We start from the raw sequence: 17,613 nt of genomic DNA on the forward strand, positions 1-17,613 counted from the left end.
TCCGGCATCTTACCAGCATCGGCGCACAGGTGCATTCGCGTCGTCACTGACGCCCTGCACGCCCAGGCGGAGCGGTACATCGAGTACCCTATGGACTGCACCCACCAGGATGCCTGAGCAGCGGGCTTCGCTGCCATCGCCAGGATGCCCCGCGGGAGTCCAGGGGGTCATCGATGGGATGCATGTCGCCCTACGGCCACCACAGGATAACAGGCCGCTCTTCACAAACAGGAAGGGGTACCACTCCATGAATATTCAGCTGGTCTGCAATCATCAGATGCGGATTATGCACGTCTGCAACCGATATCCGGGCAGTGTACATGAATCGTTCATACTGCCGTACTCGGTGATCCCCAACATATTCGAAGTGCACCCCCCCGGGGCTGCGGTGATGGCTGCTGCACAACAGGGGTTACCCATTGCAGTCGTGGTTGATGACACCTTTACAGAGGCCACAGATCGACGCAGAGACCGTTTACAACGATGCCCACAAGGCGACCAGGGGTATTGTCAAGAGGTGCTTCAAGGTCCTGAAGATGCGCTTCAGGTGCTTGGACCGCTCTGGAGGGGCCCTCCAGTACGAGGCCAGGAGGGTCGCCCGCATCGTGGTGGTCTGCTGCGTCCTCCGCAACATCGCGCAGCAGCTGGGGCGATGTGGTGGAGGAGGCAGGGCAGGCCTCTCAGACGAGGTGGATTATGTAGAGGGGGACAATGAGCGGGACATGGAGCCTGGCCAGGCACGGGAGGCCGGACAACGCTACCGCCAGGGCCAGTGCGCAAGGAATGCATTCATCGAGACACTTTCAACTGGGGGCGGGGAGGGAGGGGCCTTGCTGGCCAGGGACACGGACGCAACCATCCCAGACCCACACCACCAAACCCCCTCACCTCCCACACCACCAAACTACCTGCATGTGTCAAATCCCAAATTTGTTTACCTGTCAGTCTGGCCTCAATAAAAGTCGAGATGGATTTGCAGGTACAGCATTAGTTATTTTATTTAGCTTGCAAGCTTTCCTCAATTCTCAGGAGCACAAAGCACATCCTGCTTCGTACACTTCTGGAATCAAGTGAGGCTGTAGAACAAAGGAGTCTGTACTGATACATTCAAATGGCATCAAGTTTCACATACACGATTCCCATAGGTCATCCTATATCCCTCCTGACCTGTTGATATATTCTGATTGGCTCACTTCCAATCCCTTCCTCTGGCCCCTATTACCCAGCATCCTTTTCTCCTCCTTTGGTGGACACACCTCTTCCTTGCTTTGCCATGCGGTCTGAAATCCTTTGTCTGTGAACTCACCAGAATGAGACTGGCCTATCTCTACATTACAGTAACTAATATCTCTAAAGTAACTATTTTATATCACATTCGTCACATGCACACCCCCGCTGTTATACATACCTACGGCGCTACGAGCTGGGGGCACTGGGTTGGCAGGGACAGCAGGCCTGGTCCATGGGATGGAGGATGATGCCAACCCACTCTGCGATGAGCTCCGTGCTCCACATCGTTTGACAATGTCTCCTGGGGCGACTCGGCCTGGATGGGCCCAGCTGCTGCTCAGGCGCCCCGGGTTGCGTGGTGCCACCCTGTTCTGCCCGCCTGATGCACCAGGGACAGGAGGGCGGGGGGTGGAGGGTGGAGAGTACAAGGTGCTACGGTGTTCCGACACCTGCCCTGCGGGAGTCACCGGCACGGGCCCCGTAACCTCTTCCTCCCTCGGGGTGCCCGATGGCCCGCAAGCTACTCCATGGGATGGGGTTGCGAGCGGAGCCATACCCCAAGAACCCCCCACCACCTGCGCTGCCAGTCCTGGAGGCCCGCTCTGGTCTCGACATGGGTCTGCACATTCGCGCCCATGAAGCACAGGGAGCGGCCCATCTCCGCCTGGGACTGCACCACATCACGCTGCGACTGTGCCACCACACCGAAGGTCTGTGCCACATCAGCCAGTGAGTGGGCCGCGTCCCTCAGGGTATGAGCCACATCAGCCAGTGAGTGGGCCACGTCCTGTGTGCGCGCCACACCGGCCTGCGCCTGGGCAATGCCGCCGATCCTTTTAGCAATGGCCTGCTGTGACTGGCCGCGCTGAGGAGTGCCGCTGCAATCTTCAGGTGGCTCTGGCACATGGTTGCCTGTGAGAGGGCAGCCCTGTCTTGGGCCTCGGTCCCCACCTGCACAGAATGCCCCAGGTCTTGCACACACTGACCCATACCCGACGCCTTCGCCCTCAATTCCCCCACCGCGGCCACCACTTGAGCGGTTTCGGACTGGGTGGCACGCATAACCGGCACCACCTCCTGCTCATGGATGGACTCCTCCACCTGTGTCCACAGGTGGTGGATGCCGGCAGTCATCCCCTCCCATAATCCCTGGGTCCCTGTCTGCATCTGCACTGTGGGTGGGACTGGATGTTCCAGGAGCCCAGGACCCATCTGGGCGGCAGCTGCTTCCTGCGGCTGGACTGCCCTCCGACCGTCCGACTCCTCGGCTGCTCCTACCTCCACCTGCTGGCCGACTGTGGTGCGCACCTGATTGTGTCCTAGGAGCCTCTCCCCAGTTTGCCCAACCAAGGTGATAGTCTCTTAGATGGTGGAGGGTGTTGGAGACAGCTGTGACGGAAAGTCTGTGTCCTCCTCTGACCTAAACTCGAGGGTCTCCTGGGTCTCGAGCAGAGGGCTGGTGTTCAGGCTGCTCTCCCCGTCAGTGCTCTGCCGTTCAGGGGGCACCTGCTCCAGGCAGCCAGTTGGTAACTCTGAACTGGTCTGCAAAGTGTTAAGGAACGTGGACTGATACAAGGTGAAGGCATCATGAGTATTGCCTGGGATATTCAAAACACTTAAAAATATATAATTTTGTGGTTGTACACTAGCTGCACGTTGATGGAATTCAAGCCCCTGCAGTTGGATAAATGGTGATTTGGAGGTTCCTTAATTGCCACATGTGCAGTCGATGAGGTTCTGTGCATGTGGAAAGCCAATCATAGCCACAAACCTGTTCATTCAGACTGCCATCATCACTAGCAGTTACATTGATGGTAAACAAGTCATCAGCCATCTGGTGCCAAATATCTTTCTGGGTTGAAAACGGAGAGATCCTGGGCGGGATTCTCCGTCCCGCCAGCCCGATTTCCAGTGCGGCGCTCCGCCGGCAGTGGGATTATCTGTTCCCGCAGCCGGCCAATGGAGTTTCCCATTGTGGCCTACCCCCACACTCTTGGGAAATGTGCGGGCGTGAGTGCGCTGCCAGCAGGGCGGAGGATCCAGGCGACGGAGAATCCCGCAGCCTGTACTTGGCACTGGTGGTCACAGTTAATTTGAGACCACCAAGTCCACTTCCCAGCTGGTCTTGTTCCAAGAATTTCAGCGATGAAATCATGCAAGGTCACACCATGCACCTCCTGAGGCTCTGGTGTCCTCAGATGCCAAGGAAGCGTATGCTATGTCTGTCAGCTGCTTTCGCACTTTTACTTGTTAATTTCCTGGAAACCCATGGACACTCAAACTGCAAAAGCCATTTTTGTTGAGCAACTAACAGATTGAACTTGACAACCTGCTTCCCCTAACTAAGTTGCTCTCATGGAGCCTAAAGCACCAAGATTAAATGTGGTAGGTGACAAGTTGGAGCAAACTTTCTAACACCCTGCCAATTTCACCAGTATTAATCAGGTCACCTGCTGACCTTGGTTCTAAACTGCCCACTCCTGTGCAAGTCCAGCTCCATTTAGTTATGAATTTCTTTAGAAAACAACAATATAAAACACTGCCTTTCTGTATTAAACAGGTGCACCATTTCTTCAGGCTTTGCTTGTGTTAATGACGAGCAAAATGATGGGAACTGTGAGGATTACAGAATACGATTCATCTGCCCTGAATCTTTCTGCAAGTATTAGACATTGATAAAAGTTGATTCATGATTGTTACCCTCCAACTTAGAAATATTTTCTCTTTCAAATGGCCAAACATTATTTGATATTTATAATAATAGATTTATTAATTGTTACCTTATACTTTGGAAATTGTGTCAAATGGCTGCAAATTTACTTTGCATTTTAACATCAGCTGGAGGGCTTAATTGTTTGATATACAACTGTATTGACAGTAACACCTTGGGGCATATTGTACACTGGAACACAACTGCACTGTAGCTCAGTGGGGTGGGACCCCAAGATCCTGTTATATAGACAATGTGATAAAGTAGTGTGCTAATTAATTCTGAAGTCAGATGGTGAAGTAGGAAAGCAGACATCACTCCTTCATTTAATATTTGTTATTTACAGCAGCACGGTGGCAATGCAAATGTAATGCATAGTCCCAGATGACCATAGGCTGCTTTCCCCTTTGAGATGGAGAGCTGACTGGTGATGATTTAACCTGAGGATCACTACACCTCAGGCGAGGGGCAAGGTTGAGAAGGCGGGGCGGGAATTGAACCCACGCTACTGGTCTTATTCTGCATCATGAATCAGCTGTCTAGCCAACAGAGCTAAACCGGCCCCCAAACAGTGGTTAGTACTGCTGCCTCACAGCGCCAGGGACCTGGGTCCAATTCCAGCTGTGGTTGACTGTTTGGATTTTGCACGTTCTCCCCGTGTCTACATGGGTTTCCTCCAGCTACTCCAGTTTCCTCCCACATTCCAAAGGTTAAAGTGGATTGGCGATGCTAAATTGCCCCTTGGTGTCCAAAAATGGGCAGGCTGGGTGGGGTTATGGGGATATGATGGGGGAAGTGGGCATGCGTGGGGTGCTCTTTTAGATGGTTGGTTCAGACCCGATGGGCCAAATGGCCTCCTTCTGTACTGTAGGAATTCAGTGGATCTATGGATAAGTAGCTATTCTGCAATAAGTTGCTTGTGAAAATTCGGAATTATCCTGTGTGAAACCCATAACCAATCATCCAATACTAATTAGATATATGATACAGATTTCCTGTCATTCTATTACATAAATTACTTTCTGCTTCAGGGTTTATGTTCTTTGGAGTTCAAGAGAATGATTGATTGATAGTTGTCACATGTACCAAAGTACAGTGAAAAGTATTTTTCTGCGGCCAAGGGAACATACACAGAATGTACATAGTAGACAAAAGAATAATCAACAGAGTACATTGACAAATGGTACATCAACAATTAGTGATTGGTTACAGTGCGGAACAAGGACCTAACAAGGCAAATACATCAGCAAGAGTAGCATCGAATGTCGTGAATAGTGTTCTTACGGGGAAAGTCATTGAGGAGTCTAGTAGCTGTAGGGAAGAAGCTGTTCCTATGTCTGGATGTGCAGGTCTTCAGACTTCTGTATATTCTGCCAGATAAAAGGGTCTGGAAGAGGGCAAAGCCTGGGTGTGAGGGGTGTCTGACAATGCTGTCTGCCTTCCTGAAGTAGTGGGAGGTATAGACAGAATCAATGGGAGGGTGGCAAGCTTGTGTGATGCGTTGGGCTGAGTTCATCACACTCTGCAGTTTCTTGCGACCTTGGGCCGAGCAGTTGCGATACCATGCTATGATGCAGCCGGATAGGAGGCTCTCTATGGCACATCTGTAGAAGTTTGTGAGAGTCGATGCAGACATGCCAAATCTCTTTAGCTTCCGTACGACGGAAGCAGAGACATTGTTGAGCTTTCTTGACTGTTGCATTGTGAGTGGACCAGGACAGACTGTTAGTGATGGTGTCATGGTCATACTGAATAGGGGAGCAGGCTTAATTGGTCTACATGTGTTCTTATGTTCTGCTGGAAGGATCTGAATAGAGATATAGGTCTGAATTTAGTGTGCCCCTGCGACAGGTTTAAAGGTGGGTTTGGGGGAGCACGTAAAATCCAGTGGTCACCAAACCTGACTACTCCCACCCTGCTGAAATTTTATGAGTAGTAGGGGAAGGAGTCGAGCAATCTGCCTGAACTGCCACTGGAATTTAATTGGCATTAGGAGAGGCCCAAAAGAAACACTCGCTGGACCACTGCTCCAGCCTTTAACTAACCCTCTGGACCCATCAGAAGGCCCCAAGGTTTAACCCTTTCTAGGATTCCCTCCTCTTGTTATCCTTTTATCCTAACTTCTCAACCACAACACTGCCTTATCAAGGTCAGCAATTCTTTTTTTTTGGGTGTCGCTGGTTAGACCAACATCTATTGGCCATTCATAATTGCCCTTGAAAAGATTAGTGGTGAGCCATCTTCTTGAACCACTGCTGTCCCAGAGCTGTAGGTACACCCATATTGCTGTTAAGGAAGGAATTTCAGGATTTTGACCCAGCGGCAGTGCAGGAACGATTATATATTTCTGTCATAACCCCCACAAGGACCACAGGGCAACCAGCATTGATCTTCTCGTGGAGCACAGGCTTCCCAGATAGGGAGCGGAGGCTCGTTATGTGCTGATATAAAAGCTGCCCCAGGGCCTAGAGAGACTCGTCCTCCCAACAAGCATTGTACTAGGAGTGAGATGCTGCTTACGCACAACTTTGCGTATAGTTAAATAATAATAACTTATTGCCACAAGTAGGCTTCAATGAAATTACTGTGAAAAGCCCCTAGTCAGCACATTCTAGTGCCTGTTCGGGGAGGGCGGTACGGGAAATAAATTAATGTTCAATTTTTGCCTGCTTCCTCAAGTTAGCAAAATTTCCAAGTCAGGATAGTGAGTGAAATGGATGAGAATTTCCAAGTGATGCTGTTCCCAGGTATCTGTTTCCCTTGTCCTAAAATATGGCAGTGGTTGATGTCTAAAAAGCCTTGGTGAGTTCCTGCAGTTCATCTTGTAGGTGGTACACGCTGCTGCTGTTTGTCAGTGGTGAAGAGACTGAATGACATTTCCTGGTCAGTTCCTTGTCCGTAGAATACTTACAGTGTAGGAGACCAGTCAGCCCATCGAGTCTGCACCAACCCTCCAAAAGTGCACCCTACTAAGGCCCACTCCCCCCAATCATTGTAACCTCACATAAGTGTCTTAAGGGGTAATTTAGCATGGCCAATCGACCTAACATGCACATCTTTCGGCTGTTCATGTAAGTGGTAGCAATCAAGCGAGCTGCTTTGTCCTGGATGGTGTCAAGCTTCTTGAATGTTGTTGGAACTGCACTCATCCAAGCAAATGTAGAGTATTCCATTTCATGCCTAACCTGTGCCTTGTAGATGGTGGACAGGCTTTGTGGGGTGGGGGGGGGGGGCTCAGGCAGTGAGTTACTTATCATGAGATTCCTAGCCTTTGACCTGCTCTTTTAGTCGCATTTACATGGCTAATCCGGTCTTGACTTGCATCAGTCCTCCAAGCACCAGTGAGGCCGCCCGTACAGCATCATTTCCGACAGGCCTCGCAGAAAAACTACAAGTGGTTACTATTCTGGCTGCACTTATCAGAAATGGAAGGCTTTGATTGGACAGAACCTACTGTTGTTCAGGGTCTGTTTTAAGTCAAGTAACTGCAGGGCAACCACTTCTGGTGGCGGTGATTGTTATGTTCCTTGTATTGTTCTCCAAGATAGTGTTTACAAAGAACAGAAAGCTATATATTTAAACCAAAGCTAATTTATTTTACACTACTTGAAATGGTTCGCACACTCTACTGAGTAACAGCAAAAATAGTATTGACTCTATGTTACAGTAATTAATTATCTCTCACTAATGCAACCTACACTCTAACTCAACCTCACACTAAATTCATCAACTTCTCTCACAGCTTCTCTCAGAATGCTCAGAGACGCAGCCTTTTATAAGACTATTCAGTGATGCCATCTAATGTTGATTTACATGATCAGCTTGTTAACCCTTTACTCTCCTTAGATTATACATATCATAGCATCATAGAATTTACAGTGCAGAAGGAGGCCATTCAGCCCATCAAATCAGCACCGGCCCTTGGAAAGAGCACCCTACTTAAGCCCCAGGCCTCAACCCTATCTCCTTTATTCCCATAACCCCACCCACGTCTCCACCCTATCCCCTTTATCCCCATAACCTCACCTAACATTTTTGGACAGGGCAATTTAGAATGGCCAGTCCACCTAACCTGCACATCTTTTAGACGTTTGTACAGTACAAACAGGAAAAAATTAGAAGAAATCGACGTGCTCTTCACCACTGTACAGTACAAACAGGAAAATAGAAGTAACATTATTACATGATACATTGATATGCATGCCAAAAGTGAACAAGTGAGTCAAAATGTGTTAAAACAGTTCATTTGTTGTTCTTTACAAATTCAGTCTGGCAGGTTCCTTTATGATTCTGGATGATCTCCTCATTCCAGTCAATTGAGTAGTAGATTTGTCGATGGTTCCTGGAACTCATCTTGTTACTTATCAGATGCTGTATGTAATAAATGATCAAACTGAAGACATGGAAATAACGTACGAGAAGATTTGAATTTCAGAAGAGCACGTCGATTTCTTCTAAGAACAGAACCATCAGTCGCAACAATTTTTGAATGAGGTGCTGCTTGGAGTATGACCTTAGCTCCGACCATCCTCCAGTGGGAATCTGAATTCTCACCAGATCATCTGGATTTTGCATGTTCATTATAGTATTTCTCTGAAGATGCTTTTGATGTCGCATTTTCTCTATTACTTGCTGAAGATTAGGATCAGCTAGTTGTAGACATGGAAGAGTTGTACGCAACAATCGGTTCATTAACAACTGAGGAGAGAAACCAGTTGAGAGAGGAGTAGCTCTATAATTCAATAAAGCCAAGAACATGTCTGAGTCAGTCAAGTGCGTTCTTGAAAAGTTGTTTCACAACGTGAACGCCTTTTTCAACCTTGCCATTAGATTGCGGATAAAGAGGACTAGACGTGAGATGAGTGAAATTATAGTTACGAGCAAATTCTGTCCAATCATTACTATCAAAGCAAGATTCATTGTCTGTCATGACTCTGTAAGATATCCCATGACGAGCAAATATTTCTTTAGTCACTTTGATCACGGATTTCGAAGTAGAATCGGACAATTTCATTACATCCAGCTAGTTTGAAAAATAGTTGATGATCAAGACATAATCACGACCATGAAAATGAAAAAGATCAATACCAACTTTCGACCACGGAGTTTTCTCAAGATCATGAGTTGTGAGTTTCTCTTTACTCTGTGTCGATTGATTTTGCTGGCATGTCTCACATTCTAGCACAAAATTGACTGTGTGAGTATTCATTCCAGGCTAATATACTGCCCATCTCTCTCGGCGTTTACACTTTTCTATTCCGAAGTGACCTTCATGAACCTTCTGGAGGATCATGTGCCTTAGTGTCATAGGAATAACAAGATGATCGAGACAAAGTATAAATCCATCTACAACATGGAGATCAGATTGAATATTTCTGAAATTCGAACAGCATCCTTTCGGCCAACCATTTTTCATATGGCTGATTACTCATTGTATTATTGCATCTTTTTCAGTCTCCGCTCTGATGAGCTTGAGTTTTTCATCAGAGACAGGAAGGGTTTCAGCTAGAAGTTCCACTTGAGCTTCAATTAGTTGAACTATCTCAGGTTGTTGTTCATTTGTTTCTGCAGCACGAGATAATGCGTCTGCAATGATAAGATCTTTACCTGGAGTGTAGACCAGTTGAAAGTCATACCTTTTTAGTTTCATGATTATTCATTGCAGTCTTGAGAGTCATATCATATCTTTCTTTATGATATGAACTAATAGGGCAGCACGGTGGCGCAGTGGTAGCACTGCAGTCTTTCGGCACCGAGGTCCCAGGTTCGATCCCGGCTCTGGGTCACTATCCGTGTAGAGTTTGCACATTCTTCCCGTGTTTGCGTGGGTTTCACCCCCACAACCCAAAGATGTGCAGGCTAGGTGGATTGAACATGCCAAATTGCCCCTTAATTGGAAAAAATTAATTGGGTACTCTAAATTTTTTTAATGTTTTATAAATGATATGAACTAATGGTCAGTGATCTGGTTCAACAATGAACATCGGAAGTCCATATACGTAGTCATGGAATTTCTGTATTCCCATAAGCATGCCAAAACACTTTGCGATCTGAGCATACCATTGCTCTGTGGTAGTCATAGATCTGGATGTATATATAATGAGTCTCCAAAAAGCATCATCATTCTTTTGAAGGAGGACTGCCCCAATCCCGTTTTGACTTGCATCTGTGGAAATCTTCGTTTCTCACCCAGGGTCAAAGAAGGAAAGGACAGGTGCCGTAACCAATGCTGACTTGAGGTCTAACCATTCTTTTTTGTGATCTGCAGTCCACATGAAGAATATGTTCTTCTTAACGAGGTTACGCAAGGCAGTTGTTCGTGAAGCAAGGTTGGGGATGAATTTTCCAAAGAAATTCACTACACCAATGAATCTCAGAGCTGCTTTTTTGTCTTCTGGGATTGACATCTTCTGAATGGCAGCAATCTTATCATTATCTGGTTGCACACCATGTTCTGAGATTTGGTCATCCAGAAATTTTAAAGTTGAGATACCAAAGTTGCACTTAGCCCGATTGAGCTTCAATCCGTATTTGTGTATTCTCTGTAACACTTGCAGGAGTCTTGCATTGTGTTCTTCACAAGTAGATGACTGTATTATGTCATCAACATACACATGAACTCCACCTGTCATCTGTTCCATGGCACGATAGAATATCTTAGATGCTGAGATTATGCCAAATGGCATTCTGTTAAAACAGTAATGACCAAACAGTGTGTTGAATGTACACAATTTTTTGCTCGTGTCATCCAGTTGCATTTGTCAAAAACTTCTGGAAGCATCTAATTTAGAGAATATATTGGCATTAGCCATCTCACTCGTTATTTCTTCACGTTTCGGTATTGGATAGTGTTCACGTCTGACGTTCATATTCAGATCCTTCGGATCAATACAAATCCAGAGGTCACCATTGGGGTTTTAAAAAATATATAAACGCACACCATCGAGCTGACCCAATCTGTTGGTTCTGTGTTCTTGGAAATGATTCCAAGGTGCTGCATTCGTTCCAGTTCTTGCTTGAGGCGGTCACGTAACGAAGCAGGAACTCATCTTGGAGTTGAGTATCCCACTGATTTAGCATTCGCTTTTAGTTGAATTTTGTATTGGAAAGGAAGAGTACCCATATCTTCAAATACCTGAGAAACTTTAGTGTGGATGCTTTCAATATCTTCCTGCACAGGTGTAAGAGGTTTTCTTGTGCTATAGATTTGTTTCACAAGGTGTAAGTCTTGACAGGCTTGTGCATCTAATAGTGAAGTTCGCTTGGCTTCAACAATCTTGAAACGCAAGAATATTACAGTGTCGTTGTTTGTCACTAAGAGATGGCATGACCCTAAAGAAGTAATCGTGTTACCACTGTAGTCACTCAATTGGCAGTCAGTTTTCTGAATCTTAGGACTATGACAAAGTTGTGATAAATCACGAGTATTTATTAAATTTGCAGATGCTCCAGTGTCCAATTTGAACACAATCACGGAACCATTGACTTGTAATGGAGTATTCCATTCAGATTCCGTGTTAATCGATTGTATGGGATGCAGTATCTGTAGATAGGAAGTGTTCTTTACAGTTGTCTGGAACTTCTCTACAATTCGCACAAAGAAAGAATCTTCATGACAATAAGCATCTATATTAACATTAAGGTTATCCATTTTGGAGGTGTCTGCACTTGTATTAACACTCTGAACATTCATATAACTTCAATTAAATTTGAAGTTTTAAAGTGTGCACCCAACCCTATCAATGCAGTTCTGCATTGAACAGCAAAGTGATTCAGTTTGCCACATTTGGATCAGATTTTTCCATGTGCTGGGCATTTTTTAATGCGGGTGAACGTGTCCACACGTCATGATGTTGCTTTCGTCATGTGCAAATTGGTTGCACTCATGCACAGAATGGTCTTCGTCCGAAACACGCTTTTTTCTCAACTGTGCCACAGATCGAACGCAGTCAGCCCCGAGGTGCATTTCTGCGCCCTTTTCCTCAATCAGTATTTCTGAATACTCATTTTTGGATATTTCATTCGCTCTACACATTTCAATTGCATCTTCCAATTTTAATTCTTTTTGCCTTAAATGTTGAGTTTCCCATCTTTGAAGCCAAAAACGATTTGATCATTGAGTCTGACAAAATTGTGAAATTACAGGTTTGTGACTTTAATCTTAAATCAGTAATGAACCAATCTACAGATTCTCCATCTTTTTACACTCTCGTTTTAAAGACAAACCGTTTATACCTTTCATTAATTTGAGGTTTACAATGAATATCAAATTTTTCAATAACTACGTCAAATTTATTTTTATCATCTTCCGTGGAGAATTGGAAAGAATTCTATGGGGTGAAGAGGGAACAGCAATCTAGTGGGCACAGGGGTAAGATCAGTTGTGGGAGGGGGGTCACCCCACTAGCAGGAAAAGCTAACGCAGGAAGTATGAGAACAAGGGGGGGGGCCCCGGCGCACCTCCCAGCAGGGGACGGGAATACAAGGGAAATACAAGGATAAGAAAGAGTTGGTTTTCAGGTTGGCTTCAGCAGGAAAGGTGCAAGTTGTGGGAACAAAATGGTGCCCAGGCAGCCACTTTGGAGGGTCCCTAAACAAAGGGAAACTCCGTTGTGCAGGGGCGAGCCCACGTGGCGTACTCACAGTTGGCAGCCATGTTGGGTGCCCCCTGGACAAAGGGAAACCCCAGAGCTCAGCGGCCTGGTCTCATGGCGAGGATGGTGACCGCGGCCAATTACACGATCCCTGACAAAGGGAAACTCAGGAGGGCAGGGGCACGTACACCAGGTAAGTATGGCTGGTCCCGCAGAAGCAGGGCGTGGGGCCAAACCCCCACCACTAGGATTATCACCTGGAATGTGAGGGACTTAATGGCCCAGTGAAAAGATCCAGAGTGTTCGCCCATTTGAGAAGTGCGAAAGCCCACATGGTCTTCCTTCAATAGATGCACTTAAGGGAGAAGGACCGACTGCGGGTAAGGAAGTGCTGGGGACGTACCACTCATGTTATGCAACAAGGCTGGGGGGGGGGGGGGCGGGGGGAGAAAGAGCTGTCCTGATTAGCAATTGGACGGTGTTTACGGCGGCAAGGCCGGTTGTGGACCCAGGGCAATGGTACATAATGGTCAACGGTGCCCGTGACGGGGTAAAAGACAAGCATGGCTAGGGAATTGGGAGCATTCAAGGAACAGATGGGGGCTTCGGACCCATGATAGTTCCCGCACCCCAGTGAGAAGGAATTCTTGTTCTTTTCACCGGTGCACAAGATATACACCCGAATCAACTTATTTGCAGTGGGGTAAATCGATGCTTCCAGAAATGGTCACAGCGGAATACTCCCCGATAGTCATCTCCGACCAGGCTCCACATTACATGGATGAGAGGTTGGAGACAGGTCATGCCCAACGCCCCGCATGGAGGTTGGACACGGACCTCCTTGCCGACAAGGTCTTCTGCCAGAAAACATCACACGCCATAGAAGAGTACATCACTAACAACCAGAATGGAGATGTCTCACCTTCCACGTTCCGGGAGGCACTTAAGATGGTGATCAGGGGAGAGATTATAGTCTACAAGGAACGTAGAGATAGGGAAGAGAGGGTAAACAGGCAGCAATTGATCGACTCCATCCTGGAGGTCGACAGCAAATACTCTGAGGACCTGAGTATAGACCTTCTGGCGGAGAGGAAAAAGCTACAAATGGACTATCCACCAGGAAGGCAGTGCACACACTCCGCCAGTCATGGGGGAGGGGACGGGGACCTTTTATGAGCACGGAGAGAAGGCAAGCCATCTGATGGCTCACCAGCTGAGAAAGCAGGCAGCCACGAGAAAGATAGCACAAGTGGCAGACGTGGATTGGTAGCCGAACCAAAAATGGTCAACTAAGCATTTGAGGCCTCCTACCCAGGGACTGTATACCTTTTGAGCCCCCCTCCCCCGACGGGTCCTTGATGGACTGGACATGCCAGTCGTGGTGGACGATAGATGGAGGGAGCTGGAAGCACCAATAGAACTGAGCAAGGTCATGGAGAACATCAGCTCCATGCAGGCGGGGAATGCCAGGACCCAATGGGTTCCCTGCGGACCATAAAGAATTTGTTCCAACCTTGGCTCCTCACCTACAGATTCGCTAGCGAGGGGCACCCTGCCTGCAACACTAATACAAGCCACTATATCACTGTTATCCAAGAAAGACAAAGACCCAACGGAATGCGGATTGTATGGGCCCATTTTGCTGCTCAAATAGACGTGAAAATACTCACAAATATCCTGGCCAAGAGACTGGAGAACTGCGTACCAGAGGTGGTCACAAGAGGGCCAGACGGGCTTTGTCAAGGGTAGACAGCCCACAGCGAACATCAGAGGGCTGCTGAATGTGAAACTGACCCCATCCGGGTAGAGAACATCTTGATAGATTGATTGATATGATCATCTCTGTGGTAGTATGTATTAGGGGTCATGTGGGACTGTGAAGCCGTGATGTCATTGGCTGACAGATCCCGGGTCCTGGTTGGCTGTTGACCTCTAGCTCCGCCCTGAAGGCGGAGTATAAGAACCAGGAGTTCTCCCCCGCAGGCCAGTCTGTTACTGAACTGCGGGGAACAAGTCACGCTTAATAAAGCCTCATCGACTTCATCTCTATTCGTCTCTCGTGAGTCTTTGTGCGCTACAATCTCGTAGAAAAGGCCTTCGACAGAGTCAAATGGAAGTACCTCAAGAGGTACTGAAGCGGTTTGGGCTGGGGACAGGGTTCACCTCATGGGTGAAACTCATGTACAACACCCCCAAGGCGAGCGTTCAGACCAACACCACCAGGTCTGAATACTTTCAGCTGCAGTGACACCAGGCAGGGATGCCCTCTGTCCCCACTCCTGTTCGCGCTAGCAATCAAACTCCTGATGATCGTTCTGCAGAACGCAAGATGCTGGAAGGGCATCCGAAGAGGAAGCAGGGAGCATAGAGTCTCACTATGCTGATGACCTGCTCCTCTACATCTCGGACCCGCAGAACAGCCGAAAAGTAATCATGAAGCTCCTGGAAGAATGTGGGGACTTTCCCGGGCTACAAATCCAACCTTGGCAAGAGTGAGGCATTTCCGGTGAACCAAATGGGGCGGGGACAGAGCTGAGGGTCTATCTTTACATCTAGCCCATAAGCAAATTCTGCTACCGAGGGATCCAGATAGCCCCATGACTGGACATAGATCCACAAGTGGAATCTGACCAACCAGTCTGGCGGAGGAAGTCAAAGAGGACCTACAGAGATGGGATGCAGTCCTGCTCTCCCTGGCGGGGTGGATGCAGACGAACAAAATGAACGTACTGCCAAGGTTCCTATTCCTGTTTAGATCCACACCAATCTTCATCTCTAAGCACTTTTCCAAGGAATAGACAAAATGATCATGGCGTTTGTGTATGTGTGTGGGGTAGGGTGGGAATGGGAAAGAATCCAAGAATTCCCAAGACTACACTGCAGAAGAGAAGAAACATGGGCAACCTGGCCCTTCTGGACATGCAATACGACCACTGGTGTAATGGGAGTGCCCCTTGAAGAAAGGTTTTTGTCTTATGGCTTCAATTATGTTATTGTGTGGGTGGAGCTGGACTGTGGCTCTGTGTTTTTACTTTTGTTTTGGGTTAGGACTGGTTTTGAACTGCATAGGTTGAAAGAAGTGTTTTTCTCTATCTTCATTTTAAAAGTTGTTTCCAGACTGCTTGGTAACTTAAGAGATAATTGCTTTCTGGAAGGAATTTAAATATGCTGTTTGAAAAGGAGAACATTTACAATAACAAGTCTTAGAACAGTGAGAACAGACAGAAACAAAAGGCAGTAAGGGGGAAAGTGTAAGGCAGAGAAGCCATAGTCAAAAATCAAAAAGGGCGACAGTACAAGATACAGTGACTGAGGGGAGCTCAGTGAATAGGCCCAGTAATACTAAAAGGAATAAATCGGGAAGTAAAAACATTAATGGTAACCGACACGGCAGGTTGTTACATGAAGATATGGCTTCAACGACAAGGAAAATTAGGAGAAAAGTTAAGAGGAAATATAACTTAGGAGAGGTTACTGATCGAGGTGTTAAGATTCAAAACTGAGGTAAAAAAGCCAACATAAGTGTACTTTATCTGAATGCTCGTAGTATTCGGATTAAGGTAAATGAGTTGATAGCGCAAATCATCGTGAATGACTATGATTTAGTGGCTATTACTGAAACATGGTTAAAGAATGGTCAAGACTGGGAGTTAAATATCCGAGGTATTTCAAACTATTCGGAAGGACAGAGTGGATGGTAAGGGGAGGTGGTGTAGCTCTGTTATTTAAGGATGACATCCGGGCAATAGTAAGGGATGACATCGTGCTATGGAGGATATGGTTGAATCCATTTGGGTGGAAATCAGGAATAGTAAGGCGAAAAAGTCACTGATAGGAGTAGTCTATAGGCCACCAAGTAGTAACATTACAGTGGGGCAGGCAATAAACAAAGAAATAACGGATGCATGTAGAAATGGTACAGCAGTTATCATGGGGGATTTTAAGTCCCCTGGGCCGGATGGGATTTATCCTAGGATTCTCTGGGAAGCTAGGGAGGAGATTGCTGAGCCTTTGGCTTTGATCTTTAAGTCATCTTTGTCTACAGGAATAGTGCCAGAAGACTGGAGGATAGCAAATGTTGTCCCCTTGTTCAAGAAGGGGAGTAGAGACAACCCCGGTAACTATAGACCAGTGAGCCTTACTTCTGTTGTGGGCAAAATATTGGAAAGGTTTATAAGAGAGATAGGATGTATAATCATCTGGAAAGGAATAATTTGATTAGAGATAGTCAACACGGTTTTGTGAAGGATAGGTCGTGCCTCACAAACCTTAGTGAGTTCTTTGAGAAGGTGACCAAACAGGTGGATGAGGGTAAAGCAGTTGATGTGGTGTATATGGATTTCAGTAAAGCGTTTGATAAGGCTCCCCATGGTAGTCTACTGCAGAAAATACGGAGGCATGGGATTCAGGGTGATTTAGCAGTTTGGATCAGAAATTGGCTAGCTGGAAGAAGACAAAGAGTGGTGGTTGATGGGAAATGTTCAGACTGGAGTCCAGTTACTAGTGGTGTACCACAAGGATCTGTTTTGGGGCCACTGCTTTTTGTCATTTTTATAAATGACCTGGAAGAGTGCGTAGAAGGATGGGCGAGTAAATTTGCAGATGACACTAAAGTCGGTGGAGTTGTGGACAGTGCGGAAGGATGTTACAAGTTACAGAGGGACATAGATAAGCTGCAGCGCTGGGCTGAGAGGTGGCAAATGGAGTTTAATGCAGAAAAGTGTGAGGTGATTCATTTTGGAAGGAATAACAGGAAGACAGAGTACTGGACTAATGGTAAGATTCTTGGCAGTATGGATGAGCAGAGATCTCGGTGTCCATGTACATAGATCCCTGAAAGTTGCCACCCAGGTTGAGAGGGTTGTTAAGAAGGCGTACGGTGTGTTAGCTTTTATTGGTAGAGGGATTGAGTTTCGGAGCGATGAGGTCATGTTGCAGCTGTACAAAACTCTGGTGCTGCCCCATTTGGAGTATTGCGTGCAATTCTGGTCGCCTCATTATAGGAAGGATGTGGAAGCATTGGAAAAGGTGCAGAGATTTACCAGAATGTTGCCTGGTATGGAGGGAAGATCTTATGAG

General features: G+C 46.8%; 1 protein-coding gene across 1 annotated transcript in view; it reads left to right on the forward strand.

The window, feature by feature from the left end:
- The window catches only part of LOC140392259 (uncharacterized), a 415,817-nt gene that overhangs the window by 247,027 nt on the left and 151,177 nt on the right, over positions 1–17,613 (forward strand). Inside the window, exon 30 of the mRNA XM_072477576.1 lies at positions 3,791–3,888. Coding sequence (XP_072333677.1) covers positions 3,791–3,888 — 98 coding nt within the window. The remainder of the gene's footprint in view (positions 1–3,790; positions 3,889–17,613) is intronic.

The sequence above is a fragment of the Scyliorhinus torazame genome, chromosome 16, assembly GCF_047496885.1.
Source record: "Scyliorhinus torazame isolate Kashiwa2021f chromosome 16, sScyTor2.1, whole genome shotgun sequence".
Lineage (NCBI taxonomy): Eukaryota > Metazoa > Chordata > Chondrichthyes > Carcharhiniformes > Scyliorhinidae > Scyliorhinus > Scyliorhinus torazame.